This window comes from Neomonachus schauinslandi, chromosome 5 (genome assembly GCF_002201575.2).
Source record: "Neomonachus schauinslandi chromosome 5, ASM220157v2, whole genome shotgun sequence".
Classification (NCBI taxonomy): Eukaryota; Metazoa; Chordata; class Mammalia; order Carnivora; family Phocidae; genus Neomonachus; species Neomonachus schauinslandi.
In genome coordinates, this window is record NC_058407.1 from 114,209,365 (window position 1) to 114,223,692 (window position 14,328).

A 14,328-nucleotide genomic window follows, 5' to 3' on the forward strand; every position below is an offset into this window, starting at 1 on the left:
ATATCTGAGGAATCAAATATTCACCTGTAAACATGAGCCTGGTGAGATAAATTGTGAAATTTGTGAACAATATGTTAACCTTTTTTCTTACTTTAATTTTACTACACTGATCTCAGAAAAACACAAAACTTCGGGGCATTTTTATTTAAGTATAGTTTTATATTTATATAAACTAGTAAAAATAGAAACTTTAGAATGGGTAAGTAAATCACACAGTACATTTACTCAATGGAATTCTATGGAGCTATTAAAATTACATTCAAGAAGACTATGTATTATATTAAATAAATATAATACCAAGTTTTCAGAAAGATCATATGTACACACATTTTATAAAAACAATAAACTTAAAGAATGAAATTATCGACAGATTTCAAATGGCTTTTGAAATTCTTTTCTATACACTCCAAAATTTTCTTTAATGAACATGTAATATTTTTATAATAAAAACATATTTTAAATTTGTGAAATTTATGATTAAATTTATGATTTCTACTAGCTGCATATATTCCCTTGTCCTTTAGATAGCAGTGAATAACAAAGTGAATTTTTGCTCCAAATCCCAAAGACCTAATTAACTCATCAATGCTGTAAGTGTTGAAAAATTTCAGACCCCTGAATTAAAACAATGTTCTAAAAATTAGATTTTTTAACTTTTAATTTTGATATAATTTGAAATGTACAGGAAAGATGCAAGAATGGTACAAATAAATTCCATACATATACATTAAAAATGTGGTATATGTGCACAAGGGAGTATTATTCAGCCATGAGAAAGGGGAATATCCTGACATTTCTGACACCATAGATGGATTATTCTACAAGAGATAAATCAGACAGAGAAAGAAAAGTACAGTATGATATCACTTTTATGTGGAATCCAAAAAAGTCAAAACCTTAAAAAATAGAGATCAAAGTGGTGGTTACCAGGAGATGGGGTTGAGGACGATAAGACTGATGGTGTTTAAGATTACAAACTTGTAACGAGTAGTATATAAGCTGTAGAGCTCTAGTACATAGTATAATGAATATAGATAATAATATTGTACTATAATGATGTAATGTAACAAATATTGCCTCAATGGAAATCATATTAAAATAAAGAAATGTATCAAAGTAATATGCTATACACCTTAAATTTACAAAACATAACAAAAATGGGGAAAAAATCCATATATTATTTACCCAGATCCACTATTTATATTCTATAGCATTTACATTATCATTCATAGTCCCTGGACAGATTGATAGATGTTTATAGATTTACATGTACACTACTTTTTCTGACCCATTTGAGAGTAAATTAGAGATATTGTGTCCCTTTACTCATAAATACTTCAGTTTGTACATGCTAAGAAAAGAGCATTCTCATGTAAATCTACATTATGATTATCAAAGTTGGGAGATTTAATACTTATACAATATTTTTTTATGAATAGTCCATATTAAAATTCCATAAATTCTCAGTTATTTCCATCCAACCAGGATGAAATCTAGATGATGCATTGCATTTAGGTGCCATGTCTCTAGTCTCTGATTTGGAACATTATTAATGAAGAACACTACAACAAAAACTAATGATGTACTATATGTTGGCTAACTTAACATAATAAAAAAAAGAAATAAATACTGATAAGAGAATCTCATTCCAGAAAATTAAATCCATACTCTTGGAAATGAAAAAAAAAAATTTCTAGTCTTCCAAAAACCTCTGCTGATCAGTTTGGAAGTTTCGATGTTTCATAACATTTTTGTTTTACAAAGTATGAATCAGTAAAATTTTAAGATTGTAATAACACAACAAACATACTGCAATGAAAAATAATGTATAATAGATGCATATAATAAATATTAAATCCTGTACCTGTATGTTACTGTTGGCTACATTATTTTACATTGAATAATAAAGTGTAATACTTTCTATCATTAAACTAGAAAGTAGAGATGATTCCATAGTGAGTCCTTCATTTTTATGCTGTCCTTTTAAACTTTGTACTGCTTTTTGATATTCTAATATTAGAACAGTTAACAGTATTAACAATGCTTTTCTAAATATTTCACTCTATTTGGAGATTTAAAAAAAAATCTATTGAAATAAGTTAGACAATTCAAAATAACAAAAAATGCAGAGACATAGTTTTTAATAATTTTCTTAGTCATTCTTTCACTTTGTTAAATCTGAATTTCAGAAGATGTGGTACATATATACAATGGAATATTATTCAGCCATCAGAAAAGATGAATACTGACCATTTGCATCAACATGGATGGAACTGGAGGGGATTATGCTAAGTGAAGCAAGTCAAGCAGAGAAAGACAATTATCATATGGTTTCACTCATATGTGGAACATAAGGAATAGCATGAAGGACCACAGGAGAAGGGAGGGAAATCTGAACAGGGAGAAATCAGAGAGGGAGATGAACCATGAGAGACTATGGACCCCAGGAAATGAAATGAGGGTCTCAGAGGGGAAGGAGTTGAGAGGAGGGGGTAACAGGGTGATGGGTATTAACGAGGGCACGTGTTGTGATGTGCACTGGGTGTTATACGTAACTGATGAATCATTGAACATTCCATCAAAAACTAATGATGTACTATACAGTGGCTAACTGAACATAAGAATAAAAAAAAAATAGTGCTGTCATTCCCATAGCAATACCAGTTTCCACAAAAAAAAAGTTCAGGAAAGATTAAACTGCATTATTAAAATTAGAAGTTGTCCTTACAAATAATATTACAAATAATGCAGTAACTTAAACTTTCTCCTTCAACAAGGTAATACTGTCATGAGAATTGCAAATGAAATTAGTAGGTAACATTAGAAAATTTATGTGGCAAAGTTTTATTTGAATGCCTTCTACCAAAACAAAAATTACATTGGGTGTCCATTGAGAAATTTTGTCATCTACCATAAAAACCCAAGGGTAAATTTGGTCATTGCTAATAAAACACTAAAACTTTTCAAAAATTTTCTTAAAGTATCAGTTTTTTGGTTTGGTTTTCTGAAGATTCAACTAATGAACAAATTAAAGGGGTACTTTTCTTCGCTCTTCTTTTTCTTTTATAAAAAATATACAACTTTCTTAACCTCTTAGATTGATATTTCCTTGGAATAGAAGTATAGAACAGATAGATCAAAATGTACCCACATTTTTATGACTTGTGGTACCTACTGTCAAAAGGTACCACAGAAAGTTTTCTTCTTACATTTTATGGAAGAAAAGTACAGAGTTTCTGATTTAGAAAAGAATGAGTTGAAGTGCGTAGGGTAGATTGAAGTAGAAATTATAAATTTCAGTACAAACATCAGATAGAAATATCAAGTGTTTTGCTGAGTAAGATTCTTAAGTGTCAGAAGTATAAAACTGTTTTCACAAGAGCAAAAAGGTAATATTTGAATATTTGGAGTATGGAGAGAAAACACGACTACCTTTTAAGGCCAGTTAAATCTTAAAGCTCTTACATTTGATCCTATTTACTAATATTGAACACTGAGTTGTATTTTACTCAAGACTGCCTTCATTTGTTGTTTGTGGGTATTGCAATATGTTCTGGGAAGATGTGCGTCTGTCCTGGAAGCTTAGACACTTTTTTCTTGCACTGCTTAAAAGAAGGTCTGGGACAGTTGGTGCTCAGTAATATTTTTTGGCAGATGGATTTTTTGGACATAAATCAATCAACAAACCAATCAGAGGTCCCTTGTTGGAGGTACTGTAGCCCTCAGTGATAGGAACTGTTTCTGTAAGAGGAAGATAGAGGCCAGACCTTTGCAAGACTAGCCCATGTGCCCATTTGCCAAAACCCCCTCCTCCTTCCATTCTACAGGCATGAGAAAAAGATGGATCACAAACAATAAACATAATTCAGCTCAAAGTAACAGAATCAATTCAGACAATGAGAGTTCAACATTAGCTCTAGGTACAAATAATGCTCATCTGAAATCATCATTAGGTTAAACATCTCCTTTCTTTCCATACACATATTTGCTTCTTCATTAGAATCGGGGCATTGGGGAGAGAAGAACTAGAGGGAACATATTCATCCATCAAGGTTTGTAGTTAAGATGCTGTAATTAGCTAACCATGGGAAGATATAGTTGTTATTTGTTATTTCATGGTTTAGGATGATGAAATAATCTGCCTCCAGTCTTCAGGTTGTTAAAATCACATCCAAAAATTAAGTGGAAAAAGGTACATGTACATGAGTAACCAACACAATAAGGAGATTTCTATGTATATTTGGTTCAATATCTATAATATCCACATGGAGAGAAGAGTCAGCTGAATATGCTTATATATAGACTGCTATCCAAAAAGATTCCTACTGTTAGGACATGAATGTATATTTGCATATCCTAAAATCAGGATTAGCTAATATACCATCATATACTTGCATCACGAATGGCTAGTTGTGAAAATAAGTTCAATATAAAGCCCAGTGCATGCATTTTAAAATTTATATTTCCTCACCATGAATATAGTCAGAGTTCAAGCTTTTCCCTACCTTGATATATGCTTACCTATACATTTTATCATTTTTCTATTGTCTCCAACATTTTTAGTAGTATTTTTCTTTGGACAAAAATACCATTTAGATCTTAAAAAGATTCTGATATGACTTATAAAATTATAAAACACAAATGGATTTTTTGCCCATAGACACTACTCATTCAATCCCCACGACATCCATTATATAAATACTATAAACAAAAGGACTAAATTCTCCATATTCACATTAATATAACAATCACCACCATTTTGGGATATGATATGTCATCTCATTTACTCCTTCCTCACAATAGGCAAGGAATAGATTCCACTATTCCTGCTTTATGAATATGGAAAGAGAATCTCAGAATGTATGAGAAACTTGCCCAATTCTCCTGCTAGTAAGTGGACACAAGATTTAAACCCAAGTATGAATGACTCAAAGACCCACCAGATTATAAATTGTTCTGAGTCAATTATTTGGAATTTTGAACAATTTCCTCTAGAGAAAGCACTACAGCCTACTGTGAACACTGGAATGAATGTTGGGGTGGGAAGCAAGCTAACTGAGTGTACTAGTTTTCTATTGCTGCTATAAGAAATTCCCACAAACTCAGTGTCTTAAAACAACACAAATTTATATTGCTTCTTAAATGAAATATAATATAGTTATATTCATTCTTATACTTCTATAGGTCAGAAGTCTGACATGGGGCTCACTTGGCTAAAATCAAGGTGTCAGCAGGGCTATATTTATTTTTTCCTGGAGGATCTAGAGAAGATTCCATTTCCTTGCCTTTTCCAGTTTCCTGAGACCACCTACATTCCTTGGGTGAGTTTATTTCTCCATCTTCAAACCTTGCAATGTAGTATTTCTCTGACCCTTGTGCCCTCACTTCTGTCTCTTGACTACAGCCAGGAAAGTTTTCTGCTATTTGGGACTGATATGATTAGAATGGTCCCAATAATCGAGGATTATCTTCTCATCTCAAGGTCTGTAACTTAATCACATCAGCAAAGTCCCTTTTTGCCATGTGAGGTAATACAGTCACAGATTATAAAAATGGGAACATGCACATCTTTGGGGGCTGGGAACCGACATCATTCTGCCTATTACAATGAGATTATTTGTGAATGACTGACAGTCAAATTTCCCTGCCAGAGGGTTGTTTTTTTTTTTTTTTTAATATTTTGGGGAAGATGATTGTCTACAAAAGTGAATATCAAATTAGCAGTCCAATAAAGTAAAGTAATGTAACTAAATAAAAGCAGTAATAGAAATATTTTTTAATCTAATGAAGTAAATTTTTGGATAGTAGGAAGAAGGAAGATTTTTGGATGACTGAATATTATATATGAGAGTGGGGCCCATTTTAAAGATTTAAAGAAAAAATCTGGGACATGGAAATACGATCTTCTGCTGGGAAGTGGGGCAGATACTACATGAAAGGAATAAAAATGGGGAGATACTTGGGGAAAGAGGGGACTGGAATAGATACAAACTAAAAACAATATTTTTGAGCATTTAATATGTGCCAACTGCCATGATTATAACTTTGAATTTATTATTTAATCATTATAACAATTTTATAAAACATGTAATATTATCCCAATTTTACATATGTCATAAATAAAGGTTAGGGAAATTAAAGAATATAGCACAGTGCAAGTAAGTAGCAGAGCCAGGATTCAAACCCAAGTTGGACTTACTCCAAAGACCATGCTCTTAATTACTGTGCTAAACTATGATAGAAATCCAGCTCTGGTAGAAATTTAACAACCAGGGAAGTCCAACATGGTATGGAGTATGTCCCAACAGTTGGAAAGAATATAGTCAAAGATTAACAGTTTAATGCAATAGTCAAGAGTCCAAGAACGTGGACAGCACTGGGAACCCTTCCACTGGCAACTCACCCCATCTTCCAGATCTTCCAGACACATCGAGTGACTGGACTCCATTCACTATGAGCAGGACTAACGAAGGAAGACATGAAAACTGAAAACTAGGCAGATGAATGAGGCAAAAACAAAAGCACAACTAGATGGATAAGTGTGCTACTATAACTGGAATAAAACTGATCAATTTGTAATACAGCAAAAGTGAATGAGACCACAAGGCTGAAGTCAGATCAACAGCAAAAGTGATAATGCTGATAATGAGACTGTGATGTTCAAGCTCCCTTAATCTGTTCTAAATTTGGGGTTGGTATTAGAGACTGATACAGGACCTAGTCTACAGAAAGCCAAGTATCTCCCGCTCACTGGCCATGAAAAAGAGGAGAGATAAACTTATTCCAGAAAGGTTAGCCTTGCTTAACAGTTTGCTTAGAGCACAGCATCACTATATTGTACCTGCTTTCAAAGAGCTTCTTTTTCTTTTCTCCCAAGGTAATACCTTTTTAAAATCTCTACATTCTTGTCTTCCCCCCAACCCCATCATTAACACAAGAGTTGCCAAAACAGGGACTGCTTTAGTCCCTGTTTGGGTCATTTGTAATTAGGTTTTTCTGGAAAGGTACATGAGCCAAAGTCAATCCAAAAGACAAGAGAAGTAAGACTGAAAGGCTGGGAATGTATCTACAGAAAAGAGAAAAAAGAGGTTTCACTGAAGACAGAATTCATATTAAGATAGATGGATTTGAGAGAGATGAGCATGTCATAAGTTTCTTCTTTTTCATCAACCTGGAAGTGAACAGCCTGGATTTGAAGAGACAGTTATACATCAGTACTTGGTTATTCTGAAATCCTGCCACCATCCAGGTGTCAGATCTTATTAGTTCACATATGACCACCAATTTCAAGAGAGAGATGCCAGGAACACAGTCTCTGGGCTGTCAGCACAATTTTAAATCATGTCATTTAAACATATTCTTGTTGGTCTTTACAAGCCCTTTGTTTACTGCGGGTCTTAGTCTGAATAAAGATTTCAAATCACTTCATAGTTTAACAGGATTTTTAAGTCACGTTTACATTTTCTCTAAGACGTCAGCACTATATCTCAGCTCTTCTCTCCAAATGCAATAACATGACAATAACAGATGTGGGGATTTCCGATCTTGTTTTAGATGTAGAACTGTAAAGTAAGTGAATTTAATCTTTGAGGTACGTTCTTTCCTGTTTTCTGTATCCTATTCTCCTGATCAGGCAACTAATTTCTTCCTGTTGCCTCTAGCTCCCAAGTATTCTTCCTACTGCCCTTCTCAATGCAGCACTGGTTGTTATACTTCTCCTGTCCCCCATGTCAAATTCATTCTCCAAAAGTTCCAGTTTTAAAAAATTAGTTATTGTAATATGATAAAATGTGAGACCAAGTGCTAATGACCAATGATGTTTAAGGATTATCTCTTTACATACATCACTGATGTTTGTTTATCACTTAACTACACCTACGAACACTTATCACATGCCATGTACTATGCTTGCAGGTTCACATATGTTATCTCATTTTGGGGATCTTCAATGCCTCCTTACCCTTGGTTCCAGAGCTACCCATAGTCATTCCTTAAGTCATGGGTAGCTCCTTAAGAACATAAGAAAACAACTGTCAATACGAACTGCCTGGATACTATGATTAAAAGACTGAATGTATTAAAACGCAGAAATAAATAGTAAATGTTTTTAATAATAATAAGGAATACAAAAAATGTTTGGACAGTCCTTAGTTGATGACCCTGGTAAGTTATAACTTGCATTCTTGGTCAGATTGCTGTATTCTTTCTTTAGGACAAGGAGTGAATAATAATGGATTTTCCTGCAACCTGACAAGGCCATCAGGAAAGACAGTTTTGGTCAACGCGCACTTTACTGACTTCAAATTATAACACGTAGCTAGCTTTCTGCTCTGTCATTGAGGAAGGTTAGGTCTGGTTAAGTATGTGCTAAGGTCAAAGCTGAATCACAGCTAATGTCTAAATATAGACCATCTTTTAAAAACTGTGGCCTCTTTTCCATGGCTGCAATGTGTACAACACAGGAGTTAGATTTACACAGAGAAGCTGCCTTTTCTTAGAGAAAGTAGGTCCAGTGAAAAACACTGGCTTTTAAAATAAGGAAGAAAGTAGGAGTGTGCAAATTAAATAAAGATAAGTTGTTAAAGGTTAACTAGTTTCTCCTGGTGGTGTTATAAGCAAATGGCATAGTCATTCTCTGGTTCTAAAATATTTAGATGTTTTATTTCAGTCACATAGTGGGAGCTGAGAACAAATGTGGGTAAACCAGATACAAAATACCTTCACATAACATAAGCTAAAACCTATTCCCTTAATCCTTCGGTGTTGAATCATCTGTTATGTCTGGACCATAAATGTGAGGAATGCCAAAGTAGCCCTGGTATTGCCACAGATACAAGGAAAAGCATATCTACCCTGAAAATGTTATCATCACTGCTATTGTATTAGTTTTCTATTGCTATATAACAAATTACTGGAAATTTGGGGGCTTAAAATACCTATTCATTATTTCCCAGTTTCTGTTGATCAGAAGTGTGGACATAGGGTAACTGGGCTCTCTACTCGGGGTCTCACTAGACTGAAATCAAGGTTTTGGCCTGGCTGTATTCTCATCTGGAGCTTAAGATCCTCTTCCATGTGTATTCAGGCTTCTAGAAAAATTTAGTTGCTTGAAGTTATAGAACTGAGGTCCATGTTTTCTTGGTTGCTGTCCATGAGATTTGCTCTCAGCTCTCAGAGGCCGCACTTAGGTTTTAGCCATGTGGCCCTCTCACAACAAGGTAGTTTACTTCTTCAAGGCCAGCACTAGAATCTCTTTTCAGTTGGCTATGCTGGGAGGGAATCTTATTTAATGCAATGTAATCACATAGTTGACTATACTATCACCTTTGCTATATAATATAGCCTAAGCAGGGAGTGAGTCACTACGTCACTGTATTCACAGATCCCACCCACACTTAAGAGAAGGTATTGGACAGGGCCTGTGGGAACAGAAGCTTGGAGGCCATCTTAGAATTATACCTGTAACTATTAATCAGAACAAAGGCTGAATTCTGAACTATATGACAGAGGAGATAGCAAAATGTTACTCATCTCCAGAGCCTATATGTTAAATGTAAACAGATTCAATACCAAGAATAATGTTTTCCAGGAGGAAACAAAACAAAAAAAATCTACAAATGTCTACCAAAATTCCCAGGGGAAGAAACTCAGGTCTCAATCTCAATGTACCCTTTGAACTATGCCTAGTAGAAATGCAAATTCCTATACAGACCAATAATAAGGCTTGCAGATTTGTGAATGGCTATCTAAAAGATACCTGTACCTCAGTTTCAGTAACCCCAAGCCCTAACTTCCTATAAAACCACTCCTTTTACTACTACACTCCTTCTTTATATCCAATAGCTGGCTACAAGCCAGTGTGGTAACACTGCATTCTCTAGAGATAAAGTAAAAAATCAATATTCAAATTGTAACCCTGACATTTTCTGGAGTAGGAATAAAATAGCAGATGAACAAGTTTTGATTGTGGAGTATACACCCTGCATAATCACCTCCCCTGGAATGTGAGTGGACCTGTAAATATGAGGAGATAGTCTCTCCTTCAGTTAGGTTACATTATCTGGCAAAATGATGGGATGCTCACTCTCATGATTATTTTATGTTATATATGATTCAGTCTGAGCAGAGTGAGGAAATTGTTTTGCTAGCCTTGAAGAGGTGAGCTGCAATGTTGTAAGAGGGTCACAAGGACAGGCTTTAAGGAACTCTTAGGAGCTGAGAGTAGACTAAAATCTAGCAAAAAAAAGGGGGGGGGGGCCTGCAAGATACTGACTTGAATGAGCTTGGAAGAAGACCCTGCACCTCGGATCAGATTGCATCCCAGATGACACCTTAATTTTAGCCTGGTGAGACAGGGAACCAAGCTAACCTGTGACTGGAAAGGTAACCAATGAAAACTGTGATAATAAATTTGTGTTCTTTAAACTGTTAACTTTGTGGTAGCTCTTTATGCTGTATAGAAAACTAATATATAAACAAATTAATAAACAAAGTAAACAAACTAGCAAAATTAGGTTTAGGAACTTTCTGTAGCAACAGCTCTCAATAACTGAATCCCAACTGATCTTACTGCATAGCTAACATTATTTTCAGGAAATGTATTGAAAACTAAAACATACTTAAAATAAACACATTATTCTGTGGTACTCCAGGGCATAGTAGATGACAAACCAAAGCAAAAACTCCTTAAGGGATGAAAGAATGTCAGACCAGTGGGGACTGAAGCAAATAACTCCAACAAGGTTAAGAGAAAATCTGCATAATTAATAATGGTGTATATTATGTGGACTCATACATATGCAGAGAAGCAAAGCACACTTACTCTGAAAGTTGTTCACTGAGAAGTCTTGAGGATGATAGAATCCTGCTTTGCAAATGCACTGATAGGCTCCAAGCACGAATCCTAGACCTTTAATTGGCATACACTATGAAAAAGAAAAGACAGCAGTAGAGTTGATCACAGTTTATTTCACAGTATAAAGACTCACAGATACCCATCACTACAAATGGTAACAGAACTATCACATTTTCCAGAAATAAAGTATCTCTTTTTTGAACTCTTACTTTAGGTTTGTCAACAGACATTTTTTAGATGCTGCAAACTAAGTTTCCTTTCTAAATACATGTCATTATGGCTGTAGGCACCACACAACTTTAACTCATTCATTTGCCATATGGAGTAAATTTCTAGGCATGGCTTTTGGGTTTGATGCCTCAAATATAATCTTATTGCTTTAAGAGATATTTCCAAAGCCTATAAGAATGCCTTAAGAAGGACTCCATGAAAAATATTTCTATCATAGCAAAGAGAGGCAGATAGGTAGGTAGGTAGATGGATAGAATTTGGGATGTGAAAATTGCTTCTATGAATTAAATATTCACCAAATTTTCATCCTTGGAATAAAATAAAATAAAATAAATAAAATAACAAATTGGTGAAATAACAAGTAAACCTTAAAGTGCAAATTTGGAAGAGAAAAATAAAGATAAAATAATGATCCCAAGGGCTCTTTACCTAAAATCTCTTTCATAGATAAGTGTTCTACATTTACATAAATTTTTAAAAAATGAACAGCTTTCTAAATATGTCACATCAATAAATATAATAGACATCTCCCAAAAGCTTAATCTTGGTTTCTTTCAAAGATATCACTTAAATCTCATAAAATTTGGCTTAACATACTTCATTTCTGCTACATTTAATTACATAAGCACAGAATAACTTTTATTAAAATACAAACAGTACATCAATAAAACAGGAGTGTCTCAAGAATACAATCAACACTGAAATTTAATTTCTGCTCTCTACCAAGATGCCAATGCTTTGACTTTTTGCCATTATGATCAATTAGGAAATCTTACAATCTAATAGATTTTAATTATAAAATGTCTCCCTAATACAGAAGCCCTGAAGAGAAAACTCTAAATAATTTAAATAATAATTCTACAATCTAAGCTTAATGATTGGTATCAAGATCAATATTACATACTATGAAAATTCCAAGAATTAGAAAAGTATTTATATATAAGGTAGCAAGAGCTAGTACATGTTCTAAATTCATACAGATAAAACAAAAAATTTTAACAAAGAGCTTTCTAAGAGACCTCCTTGAATATTTTATTTCATTAATTCTACCCCCACCCCCAGCCTTTTTCTTACCCAATACACAATTTGTAACCAATTATACCTTACAATTGAAAACACAGTTCCTGACCCAGAGCAATATACAAGAAGAGAGAAGTACCAATCAATTCAACTGAGTTGGCAAGTATTTATGAAATAACTGCTGTGGGCTTAGAAAATTCCTATAGAACCTAAACAAAATAACACACTATTTATAAAAATCCAGTTATACAATAGGTCAGATGATATTTCTGAACTATATAAATTAAAAACAATTGTAACTTACTTTTCAGAAGCACTAGTATTATGAATAGAGCATATTATTTGTGGTCAGTCAGAAAATAAGGATTCGAATTATGACTTTATCACTAACTAGCTATGTGAACTTGGGATGTGCTCTTAACTTCTCTGAGCCTTAGTTTTTTAATTTGTAAGAACAATCATTCAGTCAAATTCATGTACAATCTTGAAGAAGGCAGAAACACCAAGATGCCCTAATAGGTTAAATATGGGGTATAAGAGGATGAAAAGAATAAAGGGTGACTTTATTCTGTTTTTTTTTTTTGCCTGAGCAACCTTAAGACTGGAGGTGCCATCATTGACCTAGGAAAGGCTTCTGGAGGAGAAGATTTGAAAGAAAGAGCAGAAGTTCAGTTTTGTAAATGTTAAGTGTGAAGTGCCTATTTGAAACTGTAGGTATCAAATAGGCAGGCTGATAAAGTAGGAGGGAGTTTAGGAGAGATGTCTGGGCTGTATAATTTAGGACTGATTTGCACAAAAATGATAGGTAAAGCCATGAAATCAGATAAGACTAGATCACTAAGGGAGTGCCTACAGGTTTTAAAGGACAGAGGTCCAAAGTGGTGAGACTCAAGACACTCTAGAGCTAAAAGGTTAGGCAGAAAGGAAGAAACAAAGAATACTTAGAAGAGTAATTCAGTGTGGTGTCATTATCTCATTAACTAGATTGTGATACTATGGACATAACATGTGAAATTTCTTGTGAGTTGCATTTAGTAAACATTCATACAGCATAGATTTATCCAGGTAAACTAAGTCTTAGATACTAAGAATACAACAGTATACTCTAAATATTCTGCCTCACTGGAATTTGGAGGTTAATGCTATTCCTTAAAACAGCATTAAATTCCCTAATAATATGACAGTTTTGCAACAGTAATTCAGTTGAAAATTTTAAATGTTTAAAGCAGATCTGGAGTTTACTGGAATAAGAATATCTCTTTACAAGCTAACTCTAAACTTGAAATAAAAATGAAGGTTAAAAAAACCCTAGCTGATCAGATAAATATGACCAAATATAAAGTCCATTGAGCATAAAAAAAAGTTTCCCAGTTTTATTATGGAAAACACAGAATTATATTATTAGTTACCTCAAACTCTTTTGTTCTATTCTTAAATTAATTTATATTTTCAAAGAAAAGAAAAAAACATTCAGTCAGAAAGCATCAATAAAAGAATATCATCCTGCTGTATTTCAATATTGTGGTACCTACACGGAACTCATGTGCTATTGCTTATATATGTTTGCCTTAGTATAAAAGTGATCCTGGCTTATTTTTCTATTAATGGTTACAAATTTGCAATCAGCTTCCCATGCTTTCTTGCTCCATCTGCCATCACCATTCTGTAGCTACTCTTAACTCTGCCACCTCCCAACCAAACTTACACATTTTCAAGATTAGGCAACTAGTTTAGTATTCAAACTAGTTTTTAAAAATCTACGTAAGTATGATGACTACTCAACTAATGTTGATCATATTTGGACTGAGGAGCTGTTTTCTGTAATATTTAAAATTTAGAATTTTAAAAAGATTCTCATGTAATACAGGAAAAAGTCTTCAGAATTTTACTCTAATTTAACATTCATTTAAAATATTCATTTAAAATATTCATTTTAGGTACTTAAGACATTCACTCATCTTAGATATTGAAGCCTAAACCTTTCTCCTTTATCTTCATAGAAGTCCAAGAGGGTAGAAATGGAAAAAGCAGTACTTCTTCCCCCATAGAGGTAGCTGTTCCATGATACCCTTTGATAAACACTAAGCATCTTGTATTAAGACTTATGGTATCCCTGTGAATGAAGTAGCTACTCACAAGACTGGATGCCCTCTTCGATGAACCTACAATGCCCATACCTACTAAGCCATCAGCAGAGATATACAAAGGATATACAAAGGATA

The 14,328-nt window shown here is 33.9% G+C and overlaps 1 protein-coding gene across 1 annotated transcript in view; it reads right to left on the reverse strand.

The window, feature by feature from the left end:
* Positions 1 to 14,328, reverse strand: part of GPR158 (G protein-coupled receptor 158) — a 452,410-nt gene that overhangs the window by 209,900 nt on the left and 228,182 nt on the right. The window contains 2 exon segments of the mRNA XM_021687154.1: positions 7,622 to 7,648; positions 10,823 to 10,925. Of these exon segments, the coding sequence (XP_021542829.1) occupies positions 7,622 to 7,648; positions 10,823 to 10,925 (130 nt within the window).